This window comes from Larus michahellis, chromosome 2 (genome assembly GCF_964199755.1).
Source record: "Larus michahellis chromosome 2, bLarMic1.1, whole genome shotgun sequence".
Classification (NCBI taxonomy): domain Eukaryota; kingdom Metazoa; phylum Chordata; class Aves; order Charadriiformes; family Laridae; genus Larus; species Larus michahellis.
The window spans coordinates 26,898,749-26,923,861 of NC_133897.1; the positions used below are offsets into that span (position 1 = coordinate 26,898,749).

The 25,113-nt window shown below is 38.7% G+C and overlaps 1 protein-coding gene across 1 annotated transcript; it reads right to left on the minus strand.

Moving 5' to 3' along the window:
- Window positions 1-3,921: 3,921 nt before the first annotated feature.
- HEPACAM2 (HEPACAM family member 2) lies at window positions 3,922-23,927 on the minus strand. Its single transcript, XM_074573436.1, has 9 exons — window positions 23,858-23,927; window positions 18,230-18,580; window positions 16,914-17,198; window positions 10,385-10,681; window positions 7,360-7,485; window positions 7,251-7,275; window positions 7,091-7,128; window positions 5,954-6,027; window positions 3,922-4,038 (listed from the first exon to the last, which is right to left on the minus strand). Exons 1-9 carry the CDS (start codon window positions 23,925-23,927, stop codon window positions 3,922-3,924), a joined length of 1,383 nt encoding a protein of 460 aa, XP_074429537.1.
- Window positions 23,928-25,113: the final 1,186 nt, after the last annotated feature.

The following is a 25,113-nucleotide window of genomic DNA, read 5'->3' on the forward strand; positions in this document are numbered from 1 at the left end:
GATAATGCTACATTAAAAGAGTTAAAAGAATGAATTTATTTTAAACCCCAATCTGACACATTGCATTTATTACTTTTCATGCCAATATGAAGACCTTCTCTTGTAAAAGTCAACCGCAATGAAAAAATCCCATACACATATTTTTTGCCATTTTTTTAATAAAACAAGTGTGGGAGGCATCTTGGGCCTGATTCCTCCCTGTGCCTCCCACCTATTATTGTAATAAAATATACAGGTTTTATATTGCAATTTTTAAGCTGTTTGTATTCAAAAATAAGGAAAAAAATGTAAGGAATGAAAAAAAACACATGTTTTTTAAGAAACTATTAGTTAAAAAGAAGCAAACTGCCCTATTAATTAATAAGAAGCAAAAAAAACAATATTAAAAAAATGGGCAATTTGGAGCACCCGAAGGAAAGGTGTTGTCAGTCTGAAGAGAAATTGGTATTTCAAGAAAAGCTGGCATAATCCTTTGCCATTCTTGGAGCTGTTGGTATTTCCTTTCAATATATAATAAAGAAAAAGAAGTCACTTTTTTGTATTTTCAGGTGCTTTGATTTCCTGTTCCCATGTTGTCATATACATCTAGGAAAAAACAGATATGATAACAGTTGTCTACAATGCTGCCTTTCTTTTCTTTAAAGTACACTGGTGCAAACATATAAATAAACTAAATTCTAAATGGTTCTAATCACAGAAGCGAAATGGTTCTTCAGCATGAGAGACAGCTCCGGGGACATATTTATGATGCACCGATATTTGACTGAATTTCTAGTATCCATAAGATCACGAGTTTTGAAAAGATGTGACTAGTGGCAAGACAGGCCTGAGCCATAAATAACATATTGGCTAATGTACTGCCCCACACGGATGCTTTATCAGTACAGATATTTCAGGTTGCTCGTACATTACCAACAGTAATGTACTTGAGCACCTGCTCTAGGGTAGCGGCACTGGTGGGCTGAGCCAGCGTAGTCCGCGGTGAACGAAGCCGATGCTGAACTGCCTGGCAAGGGTTTGCAGCCTCATGGCTCTCCAGCAGCTGGCGGAGCAGAAACTTTTGAAACGGTTAATGCTTGATCTGAGAGGAACAGCGTGTATGACAGGAGAGGGAGAAGATGTGAAATTATCTTCATTTGAAATGAAAATGAAACCTCAGTCACAAACAGTTTGTGCTCTCAGAGCTGTGAGCTGTCAGTGCCTATGTATAAAAGCTGGGTAAACTTCTTGCTCCTTAGCTTTGGCAGCCATTTTTTGATTTCTTTCATGTGTGGAAGAGCCTGTTGTCCAGTTCGTCACAGGATTTATATTTAGTTTAAAACACGTGCAAGGATACACCATCCCCACCCCACCCCAAAAGGCTCTAAAGAGTTTGTTTAATGAAATAGTGGAGTATGTGAGTCACGTGACGTCCTGTGACTGTGGAGCCCAGAGATGGAGAAGAACAGTTTCCCCCAAAATTGATTTTGTGTTTCCCCTTTGATTCTTTGGAGGAGCAGGGGAGGTAAATCTGCAAAAAGTTGTTGTGAACAGTGACTAATATCATCCTGCGAATGAAAAAGTGCAAAGCCAGCTATCATCTCAGCTGATTTTTTGACTGCAATTAGGTTACGAGTCTGTCAGTCCAAACCCAAGAGAGTTGAAGAGTTTAATTAGTTTCCAGCAGTATTCTTACTTTTTAAGAGTTGGGGCACATCTACAATTTTGTAATTATTTAGAGTGTCAGAGGCATATGTGCATGTGTGGATGAGTGGATAAAAAGGCTGATAAAAGCATAAGGAAAAGTGGAATGAAAAAGCTATTCCCAGGGTGTTAGGCATTGGCTAGTCCGCAAATTTGCTGGTACCATCACTGGGATTTCTAACAGCAAGAGAGAGAACATCAGCTAGCACACATCAGAGAGAACATCAGCTAACACTGAAGTTAGATTCAAAGAGAGGTTCTGAAAGATTCTCAGACTGTAAATCTGAGAATGAAACAGTGTTTGTGACTTTTTTTTTTGCACATTAATTATAATAAATTTATGAAATTACAGCAGTTCCAGTCAGAACCACTGGAAATAAAACTAAAATGATCACTTTACCAACAAACCATTTCAGCTCCCATAATATTCGTTCTTTTGTTTTGTACGAAGAGAAATCCCTGCTGTAAGCAGAGCGCAGGCAAGTTCTGTATCATTTTTCCCATGAACGTTGCTGATTACTGTGCAGATGGCTGCATACCAAGTCCGTGGGATCCATCCATAAGCAATCATTACTTTGCACTACAGGAGTTTGGAATTACTTTCCCAGCTCCGTTCCCTGTTCTGTGGTGTTTTGTTTTTCCTTTACACCGAATGCTGAAACATCCTGCTGCAAGTACCGGTATCAACTTGGTTGTCCTTTATTTACCACTCAGAGTGCTCCTTCGCAGCAGGTCAGGAAGAAAATTAATGGAAGTGGTCTTTCTAATCTGAGTACTTAACCCATTATCATGTTTAGCAGATTTAGTTTTGTTAGGGAAAATTGTCTTCCTATGTTTCTTTTTAAAAATCTTGATATACGAAAAGAGCAGCAAAATGGGTTTATGCAAATGAGTCCTTTACAACTACAGAATATATTTTGTGAAGTTTGAGTTGAAATCTGAACTGTCACAAAGCTCAAGTTACCTTTACTTTGAATTTATTCTTTTTTAGAGGGGTCATGTATCAGTGAAAAAGTTGAGAAGGAAGACATGTAGGAGGAAGAACAAGAAAAGATGTACTTTATGAATGCTATTTTTTACGTCTGGTTTGAAAAATCATCTTAAGGTTCAAAGTGAGTAACTCCAAGCAGAACAAGAATGTCATTAGCAATTCATTATTGCGTTCTCACTGATCAGCTTGCTTTTACAAGCATGGCTGCATGTTTGGATGCATAATTTGGACACACAGTTGAAGATGTAACCTGCACAAAATTTTTAGTAGTGTAAGTACTGGATGCTAATGCAGTCACATAAACATTGTGATTACTCAGCCAACTGATAGTATATTGGTAAGAGTGTGTATTTTCCTTTTCAACCGTAAGAGAAACAGAACACATCATAAAAATATGAAAAATGTGATATAATAGGCTTGTTAGCAAATAAAGTCTTGTGTGCTGTTCTTAATTTGTAAGAAAGACTGTTGATATTCACAACAGATTTATGGCAGCTATACCGCAATTACAGAAACTTTACAGTGTATTCATTCTTCCTATGCCAAGAAGTGCTATGAAGTAAGTGACTTGAACAAAACCAGGACTACCAGCCACTAACTGCATAAGCACAACGTGCTGTGGTCTTCCTGGTATTTAACTCAGCAACAGTGTTTCTGTGGAGTTCCCAGCCAGGCTACTGCAAAACAAGAATTCTTTTGCTCTAACCCATTACTTAAGATACAGATGAAGACATTGTTTACTCAGGTAACTAAGCACTGGCCATTAATATTTCAGTGACCACTTTAACAACCACTAGTTATTGATCAGCTCAGCAGGTTCAACATCGCAGCCTCCCCCCATCTCTACCTGGCACACAGCTGGCCGGTCTGGAAGCCGTGCTGCCGATTAAACTGCTTTGATTGACGATTTAACCTGCTCAGTGGGAATTGCTGATGTCTCAGTGCCACAAAACTATAGCCACCCTCTTAAAACATTTGGGAATTTGGGAATTTTCATTTGAAATTGTGTTTGAAGATCTTTTTTGTTGCACACTTCGACAAAACTGGCATGATGAAACAACAGACCAGAGTCTTGAGGAAAAACAAGGGATTGGATAGGAAACGGTGTAGGAACTGGTGTAGCTTATACCTGTTTTCCTTCGCTACCCCTCTTGCTGGAATCAAACACCAGCTACAAAAATGGAAATTGTTCTGGATGCAAAATTATTTGTCTTTGAGCTACCACGTGAGCAAACACGGGCTGTAACTTACTGTTGATGGTCTTGTTGCGGCTGCTCAGGAATATGCTGAATAACTTCATAAACTGTGCTAAGCATATCCTGGCCTGGGACAAAGTCAGAGCCAGGAACAGATTGACTTGAAACCTAAAAGTAGCAAAGAGTTTCCTACTGTAAGTACAAATGGGAAAAAGATTCAACAGAAGTTAAACTGATAAAGTAACTTCTAGGTTTTTTTTAACTTTTCCCTATCAATGGAATTAACAGTTCATCTCTATTAATTTACATTTCACTTTGAGTAAGTTTTTCATCACATTTATAGTACGAAAAGCAATAGTTTTAAATTCAATTAGGATCTCAGAAGATCTAGGATGCAGCTCTTGCATTTCATACAGCAAGTATTTTATATTAGTGTACCACAAGCCAAGGAAGGAACAATTAATAAAGAGAGAAGCAGGAGAATCGACAGTAAAAAAGGAGAAAATATTCAGGGAAAAGGTTCAGCATAAAACTCCCACCAGCGTGTCAAAGACAGAGAACAGCAAGGAATTTCCATAAATAAAGTAATAATGAAATTGTTCACTATATCAAGTATACAAATCTGTTCTTATGTCAACACAACACCTAGACTCCCCATCCATAAGGAATTCTCAGTCTTTCTGCCTATACCCAACCTCCAGTTCTTCATTATCTCCGCTTTCTTATTATTCCCTTTTTCTGCTAAATAACTAAAAAGAATCAGTGGATCAAATGCTGACTTTATCTGCAATGCCATAAATCTGAGTAACTGAACATAAGCCAGTGGAGTTTCTCTTGTTTCTTGAAATTTTACTGGAAATTAGAATAGATTTCATTGCTTGTGCATCCATTCTGTTGTCCTTGTCACCTGTCTCTCTCCCTCCTACTACGGCCCTGATTCTGCAAGAATGTGACTCTGTGATGTGATCAGCCTAAGGGATATCATAGCGTGCCTAACGCTGTGATGATTTTGGGCCTGATCTCTGTACTTAATAAGCCTCCTATGGTCGGTCATAAACTTTCACAGATGCAGTTTGGCTCCTCTGTTTTCTACAAGCCTTTTATCTCTGCTGCTGTAAAAGTCTGTCCTCTACCTTTACAATAGCACTCTAGCCCTAGAAATGTCCATTTCAATCATCTAACCTCAGCAGAGAAAAGGGTTTATTAATCTATGGCTGCTTTTTCCTAATACATCATGTATTCTGAGAACTAATCATAATAACAAAATAGGTGTGACTGTTGATGTGACCCTGTGCGCTCACGTTTTAAGAGCTCTCCCTTACCTGACCATATTGACGCTCTCCACAGGTACGAGATTGTTTTGCCAGAAATTTTCCCTAGCAAAGGGAAATTGCTGCTTCTACTCCCTCACAGTTTCAGTCTGTTGACCCTAAATTTTGTGGCCCTATTTCTCGTTTTTAATTTGCTCTTTTACACAACATCAGAATGATCTCCAACTGCTATACAGTCACGTCAGCAAAGCCCCAATGCAGAAAAGTGGCACATGTAGTAGCAGGGCTTTTTCTGCTAGCAAAATTCCTGTGCTTAAGTCCTCCCCTGCAGTACGTGAAGCTAACTAAATAATTCTTGTGAAATATAGCTGAGATTTAGTTTGCATATTTTTACAATGAAAACTTTAAGTACCCCCCTGAGGCTTTTCTGCACTGCCGAAGTTGTATGTTGCATGAGCAGCAATAGTAGGGCCGAGGGAGAGAATGGCACCACAATAGTTTATTTGCTTGTGTGACGCAAGTGGTTCAGTGCTACCCAACACTACCAGGATTCTTTTAATATGGGGTAGCTGAACTGGAATTGTTTTCTTTAGAGCTTGGTTAGTTCCTTACTGCACCGTGTTGATACAAGTACAGAACCAGTAACACAGTAAAGAAAAAGTACTGGGTAAAAAATAGCCATGAATATGGAGTCATATAGACATCTGTAAAAAGCAACAGAATAAAACTGACAGAAGGATTCTAGTAGAGATATTTAGTACACCTTAAGAAATAGAAAAGAAAGCATCAGTTTATGATGTAAAAACACATACCCTAGAACCAGTGGCAAGATCAGGAATAGCGACAAATTCATATATCCCAAAATCATCCAAAGCACTTTCATGTCCTAAAGTTAGAACAAACAAACATGAAAAAAGGTATTGAGGTGTAATTTGAACCTGGGAAATAATGACTGGCAAAGTAATGTAGACTAATTTTAAAAATATCTGAATATTGGGGTTTTTAGTTGCTTTAAACCACTTTCATCTTTAAGGTCTCTCCAACTCTAACTGTTCTGATTCTATGATCTACAGTTCTATCATTATTAAACCAGGTGACAAATTGTATCTGGGACTTCAGATACGACTTGTAGTTAGGGTGGGAGTATCCTTCTCTACCCTCTCACTGGCCAGGAGATTTGAGACTCTTGGTTGTCTCTTTGCTGTCTCCCAACAGCAAAGGCTGCGGCACGAAAGACATTTCCTCCAATTCTCTCCTCCGATACCACTTGCTGAGGTGAAGGACCCTCTGTGACTTTTTCTTACCTTCCTAAGCTTCATGTACTTCCATGTCCACTCACATGTAGCAGTTTATGGCCTGCTCTGATGCTTTGGTAGAAAGGGATGGGAAAAAAGTGCTACCCTTCCAGAGGATGGCTGCTCGCCAGCCTCTCCTGCCCAGCCTGGTGTGGGGGGAAAAGTGACAAAAACACACTGGGTCCTGATGACACAGAGAAGGTAGTACAGAATGTGGCAGAGGCTAAAATATATATACCGTAATGTCATATTAACATATCACAATTTTGGTACTCATTGGTGCCACGAACATTAGGAAGTGTGATCCTCCCATGGCATATCACCTCTCTCTGCTATCCCATAATAACACTCCTTTATTTCATATTGGTGAGAACAGCAGAATAGAGGTGATTCCTACTGGGATTAACAGCTAGAATTCAAGCCAACAGGGTACATACTGCTGTGAACTCCAGGCATGAGCTAAACCCACGCTTGACCTGTTGTCATTTTGGTTTTATCTTAAGTAAGCTACCATAGAGGGGTGCAGCCCAAGTTAAAAAACACACTTCTCCCTTCCATTCTTCTTTTTTTTTTTTGGATGTGGACATGCTTTTTTTTTTTTTTTTCCAGGTATAGATTTTGACCTTATGCTCCCATTTCTTTCATTAACATTACCTGAAAATGTCTGTGCTTTTCTGTAATCAGCCTCTGGCCTAGAAAACATAAACATGCTTTACAGGTTGATGTCGCAAGCCAAGGAAAGAAAATTAATACGATAAAATGCAATTCTCTTGATGGAAAGGACTTCAAGACCTAAGAATGATTTATTTTGTACCTTCTCTGCAGCTTCTGTTGTATCACTGAAAAGAAGAGAGAAAAAAAAATCATTCTTTTTGCTCTGATGGTTCAAAAGAAGAGCTGGAGCGTGCTTAACATTTACATACCTCTATGTGGCTGATATCTTTTCCATATGAATAAAAAGGCCATAGCTAGGATCAAAAATAATGAAATTCCCGTTATTACTGCAAGAGATGACAAAGATTTTCCTTTCTGGGCCAGCTTTTCCAATCCTGTGACAAAGAAGATGAGTACTGTATTTAGTCTCTTCTTCTGTACAATGTGCTATTATGACACTGAAAAATACATCTTTTGAAATTCGCCTGAAGCTAGTAAACCTGCATACAGATACAAAATAGACAGAGGCGAGGTGGTAATATTTTTTTTCTGCCACAAATCTCCTGAACTGGAAAAGCAGTGAGACACATATGAGAAATGAGTCCAGAATGGATTGGTCCCTAGAACTAAAGGAAAGTCAGTAAATGTAACCCATGAATACGGAATCACAAAAAGTAGATGAATATTCTAATTTTAGGCATAGAAACACCGAACTACCAAGAACTTCGGTGACAATTAAGTGAACACTTTTTGATAGGTGGGAGGGTTTTCCTAGCTGTAGGAGCTGTAGAGTAGGAGGGGATAACTGAACTGTTGTGTTTTTTCGAAAGATTTTCAGATCGCTTACAGTCTGGTTGTTTATCAGATCCCATCAGAAGCTAATAAATAATGTTTGTTTGTATTCACGTCTAAATATATCAAAAGTATTTCTTTCCTTTGCTCAGGCCTTTTGCTGAGATATGTATTAGCAGCAGTTATTTCCCCATACAACACAATTAGGAGGATTTACTAACACAAACCAAACACAATACGTATAAAGTCACATACACAAAAGCATGTTGAAAGCATTTGCATAGAATTTGCAGACAGGAATATGAAAGTTAGGAAATGCCACACACAGTTGCTTGTGCACCCTTAATTTTCTCCTTTTGCTCTGAATTGTGCAGAATTAAGGTAATTAAAGGCCATGTCACAATCGGTACAGGTAAATTAGTGCTGCGTATTTGTCAATGCCAGCTTTATTAATACAATTCAAATGTGCATTACTTAGCTGGATGTGTTTCTAGTACTTCTATGAACTCCTGTACACCACCACTGATGTGCTGGCTGTGTGTGCGGTGGTTATCCCAAAGATTAAATATGTGGATTTCAAACCAGCTGCATCAGGAAGACATGGGAAAATAAATCACTGCAATTTCACCAAATTTTTTTCATACTCTTTCAATGTACTGCTTTCCTCAGAAAAAAAAACCAAGCCAAACGCTGAAGAAATAGCTGAGACCTTAAAAATATTCTTTGAAAAGAATAATTTCAATTTTAAACTCAAATTTAAACTCAGGGAGAAGGGATATAGAATAACATTCATAATCTTTGTTTATTATGTCTAATGCTGTAAAATTTCTGTTCAGTTCCAACCAGAATTTAGCCTGAGCAGGATCTCAGAGGTTTAGCCTCGTGGGTGAATTCATACTTCAGTCAGTCCTGCATCGCAAAGTGTGGGCTTGACAGCTGGAATTCGTGCTATCTGAATAAATATTCATCAAGAAGAAAATGGCTGCACTTTTTTCTTTTTTTTTTTTTTCAAAATACACAGGATGAAGTGTTTTAAAAAGCTTTATTTAGGCAAAATATTTGTAATTAGGAAATGTATGCTTTTAAGTGCAACTAAACATAAAGCTGCAGAGTTTTCCCTTCTTTTTGGGCTTTGAAAGGATTTTTTTAACACTTATTGATGAAAATTCACATATATATATATCATATTTTGCATGAATTTCCTGGAGAAATGTAATTTTAATTTCCAGGAACACGTAGCTCGGGTTGCATTTTTTTTTCTCCACTAACCACAACGTTTAGTTTTGAAGTGCAGTATTCTCATTGTCAAATTGCAACCCATCTTCCTTCCAGCATACTTAAAGCCATGGATTTGAGATGAATCTCGAAGTCAGCCTGAATGACGGACATCTGCTCTCCTTTTTTATCTGACTAACAAATGGCTGAGCTCTTTGTTCTACACAGGTGAAATTGCTTTGTTAAATTTTCTAAAAGGCAATCTATTCTATCTTGTTGAACATTAATAGAGTACAATCCTTATCTGAAAATACTTGTATTGATCTGTATTAATAAGAGATATCAGACTTCCTCAATATCTTGTTCTTCGCCGTGTGCTTCTGGAAATTTTTTGAAAAACTGCTTTGTTGCTGTTCAATGCAATCTCATACAGGAACTGAGGTTATAATGTATGAGAAATAAAGGTGTGCGCTCAGCAGAACCTAGCAGTCAATCCATAGATTCATAAATACGGCAGTGAAATAATTTTTGTGAACAGATTGTAATAAAACCTTTCATCCTCACAGCTTGCATTATTATCATACACTAAACTAAGGTTCTTATAATACCTAACCACACTGGCAAAATATTAAAGACCTTCACTGCTGATAGGTCTGGTTATTTTATATATATTTATATATAGTTATATGTTTTTTATATATGTGTGTGTGTGTATATGTGTGTGTATATATACGTATATATATAATATGCTGAGCCTGGTTATTTTAGTCAGTAATGTATGCTTGAAACTATCCCATGTAGTGGTCACCTGGTGGCCCAAGGGCTCACAGCTCCTGAAAACTGTGGGACAGTGAGCCTTGGACAAAACCTGCCCTTGGGAGGAAAGGCCCACCTTGGCATTCAGCAGATTTCCACCTCATTCTCTGCATTCATCTTTATCATTTGTAAAGGCAAAATGCAAGAAACAGCATTAGAGACTATAATACTGCCATGTTACTTGGTCATGATGGGGTTTGCCTACCAAGGAAGTTTTCCTACTCAAGGGATAAAGTTCCAAAAGGCCAAATATATTTTAGCATCAAACTCTGACAAAACTTCAGCATCTTCGTGGGTCTTGTCCCAAGCTGTGTCACACTGTGAGTAGAGCCTGGATGCCACTGAAGGGCCATACATAGTTAGCAAGACCTCACTTCTGATATATATTCTGCCTCTAAGAATTATTTCCTTTTTCTGGCGTTGACACTCTGCTCAGATGTTGCAGCTACAGCAATAAATTAATGTTCTTACCTACAGAAGTAACGACGACTGTGAAGTGAGTTTCATCTCGTTTTCCAGTCACGTTGTTGAAAGCACAGCACATGTAATCTATTGTCTTCTGGGGCACTTTATCAGATACAACTTCCAGATGGGGTCCATATTTGATTACATGAGTGGTATTGTCAGCCCTTTGAATCCACGAATAGGTGTTGGGTGGATTTGAATCTGCTGAGCAGTCGAACAGTATAACTTCCCCCATGCCAACTGTAAACACCGTCCCTATATTCAGACCTTTATCTGATTTAACTCTAAGTCCATAAGGTCCATCTGCATTGAAAAAAAAGAAAACATAATGGAAAAATTAAAGTATATAATCAAACTTTAAATAGAAGCATATCTATAAACTTAGAATTTTTAGACTAAACTTAGAATTTTTAGACTAGAAATTAGGCTAGCCTTTAGAATGGCTGGCATTGGATTCACTCATTTCAATTAAAAGGCTTTCAGTTCAACAGCTTGACCTGTACTAGCTTTATCTCAGACTACACCCACTTAATAGTGATCTAATCGCTGTTTAGGGAAAAAGCACAGGTCTATGCATCGGTCAGTACGATAAAAATAATTAAAACTGAAAACAGTTGGAAAAGCTGTGAAGTAAAGGAGCAGATCTTCCTATTGTTGGACTATTGTCTGACCGTTATGTGCTCATAATTCAGAAAATTGAGCAGCTAGGTATTTTTAGCGTAATCTTCATAGGAAAATAGGAAAGGAAACAATATATTTAAATATGATAAGAATATTTCCCATGCTGTTTTTAATAGATCATTTCAGATCATGGGGGTTTTATGTCTTTACATGTTAAAATCTATTTTTACAGGGATCTACATAGAAATTAATGTAGAGAATATAAAAATCAAAATATGCCTTATTAAATTACTTTTTTTCCAGTCAAAAGAACTAATCATTTTAATGTTGCTAATTCCCTAAGGGCTTACATGCATAATCGAAGTGCACAGACCTAATATTGACAGAAGCCAAAAGAAGAAAATATGTAGAATGACCAGGAGACATCCTTTTTGGTAGGATCCCCGAAGTTCAGTAAAGCTGCTGACAAGTGCCTCACACAGAATGGCACAGCAAAAAGGCAGATACATGCCCATTGTAGCCAATGCAATCAAGTAATATTTCCACCTTCCTCTGGTTGTCTGGAAGCATTGAGATAGTGTAGCTGGGTTTGAATGTGAAATTCCCTGCTACATGAAGTGGCACACTGGCATGTTTCAGACTGTTTCTCAGCAGGAAATTCAGGCTGGCGTTAGACCTTCCTCTAACGTGCAGAATTCTGTTTGCTGTCTGTCTTTTTCCTTATGAGAATGATTTATTCTTCAGGAACACATAGGCAAACAGCATGCAGCACAAAATAGGCCGTTTTGTCTGTGCCTCTGGGTTTTTTTCCTTTGTGAAGGCTTAGACAAGAGAATGCAGACTATCACACCAGGACCTCAGTTTAGTCCACTTTTAACTAAATGTCCATGTTTCACAACATTTGTGAAATTAGTTAACTGGCCGTAAAATTTGTCAAATTTTTAATTTTTTCAACTTATTTCATAGCCGTAAGCTTTTTGCAGTCTCATTTTGAGGAAGACCCAACATCATGCATGATGTTTACTCGGGAAACGCAATACAGATTCACTTCAGCATGAATTAGCTCTGCTCCCACCTACATGGCACGAGCCACTCTGAAGAATAAAGGCATTTTTAAAACTCTAGGTGCTGGTCTGCTACTTCACAGGTTCTGCAGTGTCTGAGTCATTTGCTTTACTGTATCCAAGAGGCGGCTGACCCTGTAATAAGCATTTCTGGGAAACGCAGGCAGACCTATCACCGCTACTTTGGCTTGGCTGACCTCCCTTGGGCTGAATGCTTCCGTGGATGGCTCAGAACACCAGCCTCTCACACGGGCTCGCCCTTAATAGGGATTTACTTCCCTTTTTTCAGATGGGAAAGGAGAGGGATGTACTGAACTTTGACTCTTTCATAAATGAAAGGAAAACCCCTCACGTACTATTTATAGGCAGGAACGTACTTTTCTTTTTACTTTTCAGAGCGATTCAGTAGTACCTCCTATTCAATTCTTTCTTAGAAGAATTAGCTTTTATTTTCACTGATAATATAACGTTTGATGTATGTAAAAATAGATAAATGGCAAGAATAGCTGACTGGTCTCCGTGCCCCTCACTACAGTGGGAGATTTACCACAGTCTGCAAAAGAATCAGAATTGAGTTGTGCTTTGTTAGCAGTATCGTAACAGTGCAGCACAGACAGATAACACTAGCAACACAACTACATTTTTGTATGAAAGCTGCAGGTCGAAAGAAACCATTATAAAAACACTGCTGCACACCAGCTGGGGAACGGTTTGGAAAAAACAAAGGAAGGTTTTCTTAAGAAATAGTCAAATTTTGGCAAGGTCTGAAAAGCGGCATTCCTTGATGAAGTCAACACAAGCATTGGGTAACCCTTCTGCTTCGCCTGGATCAGTCTTTTGCTTCTCCCGGGCATCGCGCACATCATTGAGATCCCTAAGCACCAGGTAGCTGAAGGATACATACAGTTTCAAGGATGATTCTGAAGGTAATTAATCATTTCCTCTCTAGGACCAAATTTATTCTAGCTTTGGGAAGTCCCAAGGACGGAAATTCCGCTTAGTCTGTTGAATTCAACTCCTCAGCACAGCACAGCAAGTTCTGCTGCAGCCTCCACGACAGCAGCTACTTCAATCTTGAAATAATTTGTTTCTGGGTAACCTACTGCAATAGCCATGTTCTGGGGTGCATTTTCATCATAGCTAATGGTGAAGCAGAATAATATAAGTGAGAAATGAAGAACAAACCGCCTTTGATTCTCAGTAAAAGAGCACAGTGACAGCCTTCATGGATCCCTCATCTCTACTTCTCCTTTCCAGTATCGTTCTCAACAGAAAGCTGCCTCTTGTCCCAGTAAGGCCACTTAACTAAATGACTTGTAAAATAATAAATCATCTGTTCTGAGTAACAATTTACTGCTCTGTGGGAATATTTCCAATTGCTCCTATCACCACGAGACTGTTACAGTTTCCAAGCAGATGGCAGGTATTTACTGTGGGTGACCTTTTTTTTTATCACCTCCAGTAACTCCCCCGCAGCAATGACATATGGCACATAGAGATCCCGGGGCCTGTTCTGGATTGTTATTGACAACTGGGAGCTGGGAGACAAACCACCTCTGCAGGCAGAGCAGAGGTTGGACCGGATTATGTGACTTCGTACAGCTCAGGAAGTCAGATCCCAACTCCCATCACTAACTTGGACATGGACAGTAGAGCAAGTATTGCAGTCTTCCAGCATTGCACTGTTTTCTCTTAATGATTTTTTCAAATTTTAAATTATGCAAAAAGCAAATCCTCAGTTCTCATGAAATTAAAAGTACATTATGAAAGTGCAAATACTTAGAACAGTATTTCTACATGTGGAGAAAGACTGAATCTCAAAGTTTTTGATACATATAGATCTTTTGAGCTGTATGACACAATCACTCAAACAGCAAAAAGTTCCATAAATGTGGACAGTGATGTAACTTTGAGATTTGGAAGTTCTGTGAAAACACTGGGTCAAAAATAGGTTTTCAGTTTAGAACTTCAAAAGATTTTTCAAATTTGCTGGAAAATACATGTAGTTGAGTGAGGGAGAAGGGAGGAAGCAGTACCAGAACTGAGACTGAAGGGCACACACCTTGTCAGTGGAAGTGTCCCAGACACCTGTCACAGAATCATTGAATTGTCTAAGTTGGAAGGGACCTTTAAGATCATTGAGTCCAACCATCGACCTAAGGCTGCCAAAACCACCACGAAACCATGTCCCTAAGCACCATGTCTACCCGTCTTTTAAATACCTCCAGGGATGGCAATTCCACCACTTCCCTGGGCAGCCTGGTCCAATGTTTGATAACCCTTTTGGTGAAGAAATTTGTCCTAATATCCAATCTAAACCTCCACTGTCGCAGCCTGAGGCTGTTTCCTCTTGTCCTATCACTTGTTACTTGGGAGAAGAGACCGACCCCCACCTCTCTATAACCTCCTTTCAGGTAGTTGTAGAGAGCGATAAGGTCTCCCCTCAGCCTCCTTTTCTCCAGGCTAAACCACCCCAGCTCTCTCAGCCACTCCTCATAATTCTTGCTCTCCAGACCCCTCACCAGCTTTGTTGCCCTTCTCTGGACACACTCCAGCACCTCAATGTCTTTCTTGTAGGGAAGGGCCCAAAACTGGACACAGTGTGGTAAGTGCTCTGGAGCCAATCCTGTGTGCAACAGGTCAGAAATTCTAATGCCAAAGGGGCTGTGCCACAAACGAACAGAGCAGTCCAAAAGGTAGCAAGAGTGGCAGATATTTTTTCTAGCCTGACCTGCTTTTATTGCATTGTAAGGCGGCTGTCAGGTTGTGCCGCATACAGGCTCCTCGAGTTTTGTGTAACTATTCTTTGGAGAGAGAGGTGTATAAGGTGCATTCGTAGCTCATTAAAGTGAGAAAAGCAGTAGGGGCAGCACACTCATACGCATACAGCGCTCATTCTTAGCACTTTAAGCACTTAAGTGAGCTGAGATTATGACTGTACAAAAGCAGGCATTTAGAAATGTGCTACCTTGAGGAAAGAATATGATAATTATTTTTTTTTATTATGGTAATGATACATTAAAAATCCATCAGTGCTGGATATTTCCTTGTAGAGCATTTTATTACGATTCCTCTTTCTAATGTGAATGGAAACTCAATTCACATCTGCCCTGTTTAGGACTTTTTGCAGCAGCTCCTTCATCGTCATGTTTGCATTGCTGACAACTTTATAAGTTGCACCTAAGGGATCAGCTCTTGTCTAACATTGTGCGTGTTAGTTTTCACTAATTTAGGAAGTCTTTTTCTCTTCTCCTGGTGAAGTGTAGAGACCCACACACACACTTTAGGTGCAAGACACCCTCTAATCCAATTCTTCCAAGTTATAATTGAAAATAAATAAGTAGCAGAATGGATAACCAGAGATGAAAGGTGGAGGAGGAAAACATGACATAGTAAGAAGTGTAGGTTCTGAATACGCTGGCAGGGCAATCATTCCAGGCCCAGGGCATGGGTTGTCTACCAGCTGCCAGATTACAGAGCCTGGCAAAAGCAAGAGTGAGCACCAGCCCTTGGTTGGACAGGAATCCAGTCCCATTCCTTGCACTGTGCCACCCATACTGTGCCACTGAGTAAACTGGTTATATCTGAAGAGGGCTGGTGGCAAAGTAGATCCTGACTTGTCTGGATCTCAGCTCTTTTCTGAAAAGGACTTTGACCCCCAAGGACATGAGGATCAGAGCCTGGCAAGATCACATACGTAGCATGTGTTATTTGCAAACCTTGGAGGCGCTCAGTTTTGACATTACAGGAGGGATAAGGAACAGAGTAAGAGTGCCTTTCCGAAGATTTAAAGTGTAACTGTTGCATGTTGATTAAACCAATTTTTTGTTTCCCCCAACTCATTTCATTCATGAACTCAGTCGATGCTCACTGTTAGTTTCCCTCTGCTATCATTTCCAGTCAAAATATAAGGCTACCTTATGGTCCGTTCTTCTGCAAACGTTGGCCTTTACACAACTCTTCTGGCTCCTTCATGTTTCCCAACTGACATGGAAAGGAAACACTCCCTTCAGCTCTGATTTTGCTAATTTTTGCATTCCTTTCTGTTCTGTTTCTTTCCAGTTCAAGACCATTGCTCTGGGATGTGCAGGAACTGCACACAATATTCTACATGTTCTCTCATAGTCTGTGTGCCATTAGTATTCCCCTTATTTCCTTATTGGAAATACTTTGCCAACAGTCCCCAGAATTACATGTCTTTCTCACTTCCAGTTCAGATATTTCCCAACCAATCTCCATCTCATCAGCAGTTCATGCTTTTTATTCTCTAAAAGTGTATGCCTATTAATTTTTACTAGCAAATTTCATACCAGTTCTATTACTCTGTCAAAGTCATTCAGTCCTCTCTGTTTAATGTCACAGGTGAACTTCAGTGACATACTCACAATCTATATGCTGATGTCATTAATGGAAGTATTAAACAGGACTGGACTTGAAATGATCTTGAGGAAAACCACTAATACCAGTTCTTCAGCCTGGCACTTGCTGTACTTAGCTTTTTGATACAGTTTGCTGTCTCCATTTTAAAAAATATCTTCATGTATAACCACTTGATGATTACTTTTTTCATTTGAGTCACATCTCCTCCAGATCTGAAGATGTCCGTCCTGTGGAATTCACGAAGTTCCTGTGTGAATTCTGCAGTCTGGACACATCTTCACAACTACATCACACTGAGTAACTTTTTATTGTACTGTTGTAAGTTAGAGCTGTTACAAACAAGCTCATTTTGAATGCAAGCTCACATATAATGTTGACTCAACTGTTTTCTGCCCATTTCCGTAGTTAGAGGCACTCTTTCCAGCCAGATCATTTGTATAAAGGTAACTATGAATATTTCATATACTCACAATATATGGTTGGTGCAATTATCTCACTTTCCATTGCACTGACAGGGTTAGATACCAGACAGCTGTAGTTCCCAATGTCTTCTTTTACAACAGGAACAATTAGAACTGTTGCATTGTTTGATGAAAAGGTATAAGTAGGACTGGCATGGAGAGGCTTCCCATTTTTCCTCCACTGGTACACTACCCTTGTACCTTTTTCCACAGTACATTTTAATGTAATATTCCCTACGTACTCCACTGCCCCTGAAGATGGTTCAGTATATACAGTTGGCTTTGTGACAGGAACTGTAAAATAAAGAGATATGAAGAGTTATAAAAGTGACAGGCGGTGTATTACAGTCTTCACTGACAAGACGAAACAAATAGCAGCCATCATCCTCTCTGGGAAGTACTCAGATTTCAAATTTTATTTATTAAATGTGGTTAAAGGTTGAAAAAAAAAAGCCGTATTCTCAGCTGGTGGCTGTAAGAATTGTTCTAGTACTTAAATAAAACTTGGCTGGTGATATTACTGCTAATAGAACAAAGGCTGCAGTCAGGTACAGCATGGCCTCCAGCTCCTGCCTCGTAGGCACATCCCTGTGGCCACTGAAATGCAAAGAGTGCCCAGCATGACATTGCCCGCGGTGTGCCACTTCTCAGGGTGGCTGCCTGCAGCTTTGCTGACACTGGGCACCGCTGAAATACGCTGTCGATCCAGTCGTGAGGACAGCTGCAAACTGGGACGAGCAGAGGAGTTAAATGGCAGTTACAACTTTGCCAGGTCAATATGTCATTCATTTAATTATTTCAAGCCCAACAGTCACAGGGCTCCCTCTGTATAATCCATAAATTACAGTAGCCTCTTGTCATTCTTTTAGATCATTCTTATCTATTTCCTTTTTTTTGTTTTCTTAGTATGCCCATGAAGGAGCACAGTACAAAGAGGGAACTTCAGTATTTTAGGAATTAAGATCTGGGCTTCTTTTACAGACACAAGGTCACCAGCAGAAGTCAATGGCTCCTCTTCTGTAGTTTCAGAAGGCAAAGGTAAAGTTGTCCAGGGAGAAAGACTATTTGAAAGTTAATGCATCCTCATGATTGATAGCACAGCAGAGCCTTATGAAACATTATTTCTTAGAAGTTTGTCTAATTTAATATTAATTTTTTTGCTTGTGCTCAGCAGCAGTAGAAAACAAAGCAACGTAATTGTTAGTATTTATTCTGGTACGGTTGGATTAAATTTTACAGTATTGTAACTGGATACTAAGAACTAGTAAATCAAGACTATTGCCATTTTATTTTCAAAATGAAGATACTATATTTTATTAACTTACCATCAACAGCTACTTGAATCTTTTGACTGGCAGCTATTGTCCTATTTCCACGGACATTGACTTTTACAATATAATTGCCCTCATCACTGATGTGCAATGGATTGATCATCAAAGATGCATTTGGTGGTATGAGGGTAAACTTGTGCTGATATTCCAAGTCTGGAACTACTGTTTGATTTACAGAGCTAAGCAAGTATTTTGGATTACTTTGAGGCCTCTCAAAAAGCCAAATTATCTGGATTTCAGAAGCTGTAGCATTGAAATTGTAGTCAACAGTAAGATGGAGTGGTTGTCCCGCAATACCATGGATGGTATGAGACGGTACCGTCAACTTTAAGGCCGAACAAATACCTGCATAAAAATGAAAGAACAAACAAATAAACAAACCCAAAACACAAATGGAAACACTGGAAAGCTCAAATGAGAAATTCTCCCAGAGAAAAAACTCTCAGACTTAAAGTTTACACTTTTTTGTGTAAGATTTCGGTAAGATTTCAAGTAAGAAAGCGGCAAACTCTCATTGACGTCAGTGACGTTGAATCTAGCTATAGAGCTCCAGCTTTAAAATACGCAAAAAGCCAAAGGAAGGATATTTGCCATTTTTAGGTAGAGGATCTTTTATTGCTGAAAGTCTGACATAAGGTCAAAGGTTTGCATTTACCTTAATGTTTAAAATATTTTCCCCTTAAAATATTTCCAATTTCTAGAGTTTATACTGTCTAACAGTCTTGTATTGCAAACTCTATTTTCAAGATTATTTTTTTTTCTGGGTTTAGCTAGGGAAAAATTTCTTACTGTTACTTTGGCAGTTATACTGAGAAACTGACTGAAAATCTAACAAGCAGCACTTCCACAAATTTGTCTGATTAAAATGATAAATAGTTATTATTGCCGTCTGCACTGTACACGTAAGACTAAATTCAAGAAACATTACTAAACTTGCAAACGTCTAGTATTTCAATTTTAGGAAGGTGCAGAATTAAGGTTTGCTGTTGACAAACAGCACAAAAGCAAAATTTTCAGACACATTATTAATCCTGTTCTCTGAGAATCCTGCCTCAGTTAGAGGGGCAAAAAAGGCCACTCCTGAGTTAATCATCATCTTTCCCTTTCACTTTATTTTTCATTGTGCCAGCTTTAGACAGCTTTATTAACATTATTAAAACTTTACTCTTAGGACTGAGTGATTGATTTCCACAGTACTTGCAAGTACAGCAATGGTGTGAAGCGTTGACATTAATGAGCTGATTTCACAACACCATTACAATTGGTAAGACTTTACAGATGAGGAATTTATGCACATAGAAAAAGTAAGAGCAAAAATAGCAACTCATTTTGGATGATCAATTTGAAATATTAAGGACTGGATTTTTCAAAATACAGATAAACATGTTTTTGTATGTTCAAGATGCAACTCCAATGGACTTTAGTTGCAGGTTTGTGCGCTCAGCTTTGAGTGCTCAGTATTGCTGAAAAACACACTGCAAGTGCTAAGTCAAAACCCTAGGAAAAAAGTAAGCTATCATTAGTAATAATGTGTAAAAAAGTTAAGTAATCTGTCTACCACTGCATAGGAGTGCACTCGAAACACAGAGAATGCAGTGCCCAGGGCAACAGGCAATGCTTTCACCATGCACCATCTATTCCTTTCCTGCTACCGAACATCTTCCTCTTGACATGCTTCCCAATGCCTCTAACAAAAAAGTAACTCCCCTGCTGAAGTACGCATTCCTTCTACCTGTAAAGGGAGCTATGTGTGAAAAATATGTGACTGTGCTACTACAGATTAATATAATGCAGAGATAACTTTGTTTTTTGAATTTCCTACCTTCATAGCATTTGTCTTTATGACAAAAAGAAATGGTGAAAGGTTCATTTGTGTCTAATTTCCTAGGTTATATAGCAGGAAAAGATAAAAATATCAGTTCTGTAGCATAATATGTATGTGTCTTCTGGGTTAGAACCTTCAAACCTCACTGCACAGCTGTTTGCCATGAGCTAACAGTAAAGAAAACTGTCGCTGGGGATCAGGGTAGGGACACAAAAAGGGGGTGGGGGTAACAGACGCAGCATGGTAATATGTAATGCCAGTAATTAATGTTAGAGGTACTCTGGAAGGGTATGAAAAGTAGAAGAGCAGAGATGCCATAGGAGGGGACTGTCTTGTGGGCAGCCAGCAATGTGGTCCGTGCTGCTGAAGGTGCTGCACAAAACCATCTCAGCTATACTGACTGTATTTCAGGAAAAGATCCGATTGCTAAGAAATCTCTGGTCGTATTCTGTCCGTTCAGGAACTAGCAGGTTTTATATCAATAGAAAGCCAGCTACAAAATCTACCCCTAAAAAAGTAATTTTGTGGCTGGCTTCACTTTTCATAAAGCTCAGTAATACTATACTCAACTAGAGAAGTCAGCGCTCAGCATTTCTGAGGATATGGCAGGGAAACCAAAGGAAAACGTGGCAGAGCACTATAGGGGTGATGTGCATAAAGACGGTGAAATCCCTTGACGGAAAGACCGGCAAACCCATCTTCTCAGGGGCTAAAGAAGAAGCAAGCAGAGGATTTCTGGTTGCATGGACACTGCTGTGGAATGGACGGTCAGGGGACAGGTGAGATGAGAGAAGAATGGGACAAAAAATGGAAGAAGAGTGTAGAAAAATATGGAGAGACTTAAGTGGAGGATGCACAGGAGAGAGATATTTACATGCTTAACTTTTTCTAGATGAAAAACCTCAAGCACATCAAACTGAAGCCTCCTCCCCTAACCTTTTTTAATAATATTTATGGCCTGGTGTTCTTGCAGTGTTTTCTAATGCCGCACAACTCAGGGACTTACTAGACTCTGGTTAATGGGAGATTAGTTTTGCTGGTTGTTGTAACATTTCTCAGAGGCGAATTCCCTCCCTGTGAACCCTATAATACAAATCAGATTTAAACTGCTGTTGTCCATTTGAAAAAAAAAGAGCATAATTCCTCAGTAAAATCCTACACAAAATATTTATTGTTGGAAACGTATCTCATACAACACATCAAATACATTTCAATTTTTAAATCTCCTTGAATGAAGTCAAAACCATCTCTCAAACACTGGGAGATCTGTAAATGATCAATTAAAATATCTGCCCATATCCTTCCTCATTCTTTACGCATGACATTGCTTGATTTTGGGGTTTATCTAGCTGTCAATAACCAATTGTTCTGTAAGACAAGAAGCCAGTAACAGCTGCAGAATAATCATAAAATATGTATAACAAATAATATTTCTCACAGATCTGTTTGTGCAAAAAATTGGCAAACACCAACCAGGTCTAGTGAGCACAAGGAAAACGGACTACCAGTATAGAAGTTATCACAATAACAGAGTAAGATAAAGAGAATTGTGGCTGGAAAACTTAATTTTTTCTCAGTTAAAAAATGTGGGAATAGAAACCGTAAATTAACTTGGTTCCACTTGATTAAGGGGAAAAGCGGCTCCATGTAGCAGGCTGACATTCTGTCAGTAGTAGACATTCTGATCTGCAGTCAGGCAAATTATTTTAAAAAGAACAGAGGTGGTCAGGGAATAAATCCCATTTTCCCCGGGAGTCCGTTTGGGGTGGCTTTGGGTGAGCGCAGGCTTTGCTGGCTGTTAGGAGACACTGGTGATCTGCTGAAGGCTAGGGTTTGACAGCAGCAATGCTGGGAGACTTCTGGCTTTAACAGAGGTCAAATATTTTGCAGTCTGGAATATTAGACTAACTTTGTAAGTTTTGATTTTTAGGTAAAACTGAAGGCTGTTATGACTAATCCTTGAATTAATGTAAATAGTGAAACCAAACCAATGTGCCAAACTCTTACTTCATTCTCATCAGGCACAAATTCCGTATAATTTAAGCCTATATCTATAGCTTTCTAAATATAATACACATTTTCCCAAGACGATGGAATTCCAAAACCTAGTTTTTTGTATAATAACTGTAAGGCAAGTGAGTTTTACCAAAATGACCTCCATTTGGAGCTCAGTGATCTGTGCTTTGCTTCCATCTCGCTTTGCTGTCACCAGTATTAGCAAGCACAACAGAATCGTTGTTGACATAAAACAAGGGCTGCAGCTTTAGTTTAAATAAAAAACTATGACATAACTTTTGAGTTTACGGCATAAACTCAAACCTGCTTAGCGAGGTTTGATAGTTCTCTGAATTTAACATGCACATCTCCTTGTCAAAGTGATTTTGGATTCTCAGCTGCTTTTCACTAGTGTTCATTTAGCTCTTCCACTCTCCAAAAACCTTGAACTTGGAGTGCAGTGCCATTAGATCAGTGGCAAATATGCTCACTTAAGAAAAAAGAGATATAATGTACCAAGAAATCTGTAATTCCTATACCCCGCAGTTATAGCAACAGGAACTTGGGCATACTCTTCCCCATTTGGGGATTTTTGCCCAAGAACAAGTTCCACTGAGCTTGGTCATTTGACCTAATTCTTGCCTTTGAGGTCAATGTCTTTGGTGGGCTTTGTGTCATGCCCGATTCTTGCCATGATATGAAGTACAAGCTGCACATTTCCCATAGTAGGAAACATGTTTCTCTGAGTAAGGGTATACGATGAGACTTCTGATGAACTCTGTACAATAAAGCACTCTTCTTGCACACCAGGATCTCTTGCAGGATTTTAATAAAAAATGTCAAAAAAATTTGTAATGTAGATTAGATAAAGTGAATATTCACGGTATTTTTTTATCAAACACTGTTTTCATTTTTAAAGAAGAAATCTGATAAACTTTGTATAAAACTGCAATTGTTACAAAGCCAAAAGTCTTGGCAAAGTATTTAGCTTGAAATCAAGGAAACTAGGTGACAGTATATGAAGTTAACAAAGAAGATAAAAGAAAAATTGTCCTTACACATGAATGAGTAGAGGATACACTACATTTGTAATAGTATATATTCCCTCTGGTGATATTTACAAAAACAATTACAGAAAAAGTGAATTACAAGAGTTTGTAGAAATACAAGTTTATCTAACATTTGATCACAGGATATTCCTGTCAAAGAGCACACAACATCTATTTTTTACCAACTGCACGGATAACAAAAGTATACTTACAAAAACTGCACCCAGATACCAAACAAATGTACTATTAATGGGAAGACATTCTTAGGTTGATTGAAAGCTTAATTTAGTTTTAATACCAAGTAAGTTTAAATATTAAATATAAATTTTCCCTATTAACTGTAAGGCATCACTAAGTGAACTAAAAAATAGTGTGTCAGCACTGTCTCAACGTAATGCATTTTTAAAGAGATGTGTAACAGCTTCTGTATAAACTTTGGTTCAGTATCTATCCAGCCTTACTTCTTAAAAAGAACACACAATGTATATAATACTTAATAAAATGTGACAATATATATGTAAACAATGCCCATGTTTTATTTACAGATTATGTACAGTGCTAATTTTTGTCAGTTGCTAAAAGTTTCTCACTCCACTCCTAAAACAGGGTGACGCTATCTGATTGAAAGGTTTTAGGCTGACTTCTCAAAATAAAACATCTGACAACACAACAGAAAGATCTTTAAATTTAGAGGTATAAAACCAATTCACACTTCCACAATGACAATCAAATATAATTCATGCTGTTTCTTACCTACAAGTAGAAAATATATTTTGCACTGTAAGTCCCAAAATAAGTTGGCTAAAGGGCTCCATGAAAGCATCCTGCCCCACACAATTCCCACCACCTTCTCAGTGCTAAGCCAGGGCTTGGACCTGCAGCTGCTGCTTTATTTGCCAGGGAAATCAGCAATGAGTTAACAGGCCCTATCCTGTCCCCTGCCTTATGTGATTTGAATATGTGTATACAAAGAACAAAGGGAGTGGAGCACCTGTTAAATGAGCGCCCATCTTCATTGCCTCTGACTTCATCGTAACCCTTCCCCGGCAGTCACAGCAAATATGACATAGAATGTAATAAATGAGGCGCAGAATACAAAGTACGTTCAATTAATAAAAATAAGTCAACGCATCACATGGACAGGTTATATAGGTATTAACATGCTTTCGTTATAGTTTCATAAAAAATACCGTGCTGCTAGATCATTCTGCTTATTCCAAAGTAGTATTCAGAATTTTTTCCTCAATCTTTTCCAGTGACAGCCTCTTCTTTTCTGTTATAAAAAATATTAAGAGCAAGACTTGCTTAATTTTGCACTTTCAAGCCCATAACTTTTCTGTATTATTTTCCTTAACATAAGCATAACTTGGTGATGATTTTGTTCCTTTTCTCTAAACATGTAATGTGAAGTGTCTATCTAACATCTTCTAACATCTTCTAACAAAGAATCCTGTGGCTAGAGTGGACAGCTTACTACAGTTGTTGAGTTAGCTGCTGATTACTGTTTATTCTGCATTAACTTACATGGGTTTAATTAATATTAATATTAATGTATGATTTGGATTTTGTTCAAGGCTGTCACTCGCTGTACTAATCTTATCAGCAGCAAACCAGGCAACCTCCGACAGTTGCACGCACAGTAACAGTTTGCAACAGCAAATATTTGCATCAACAGGGGTGGTATATCCCTAGAAAAACACGCTAAGTTTTCGCTATGCAGCACTTACACCGATTATTATAGATTAACAAATATTAGGCTAGACTGCATCCTGCCTTGTGCAGGAGGGATTGGTAGCAGGGAACTGCCTCCCCCTCACTGCAAGGGTCCTGCGAGGTGCTAAGCCCCCACCAGAAGGGCTGAATGCTCAGTTTTTACTGAAGGGAGGTGAAAATACCCAGATCCTTTCTGAATTCTTAGCAGCTCTGTACAATCAAATGTAAGAAACATGAGGGCTATTTCAGGTTAACAAAAATATAAGTACAGTGGTCCCACCAGAAACAATGTCACC

Excerpts from the sequence above, each read along its gene's own strand:
- HEPACAM2 (XM_074573436.1), bottom strand. The coding sequence starts at position 23,927 with ATGCTTTCATGGAGCCCTTTAGCCAACTTATTTTGGGACTTACAGTGC. Across the intron at positions 7,486-10,384 it reads AGTCGTCGTTACTTCTGTAG|GATTGGAAAAGCTGGCCCAG; the intron begins GTAAGAACATTA and ends TCTTTGTCACAG. Across the intron at positions 7,276-7,359 it reads AAGATATCAGCCACATAGAG|TGATACAACAGAAGCTGCAG; the intron begins GTATGTAAATGT and ends TCTTCTTTTCAG.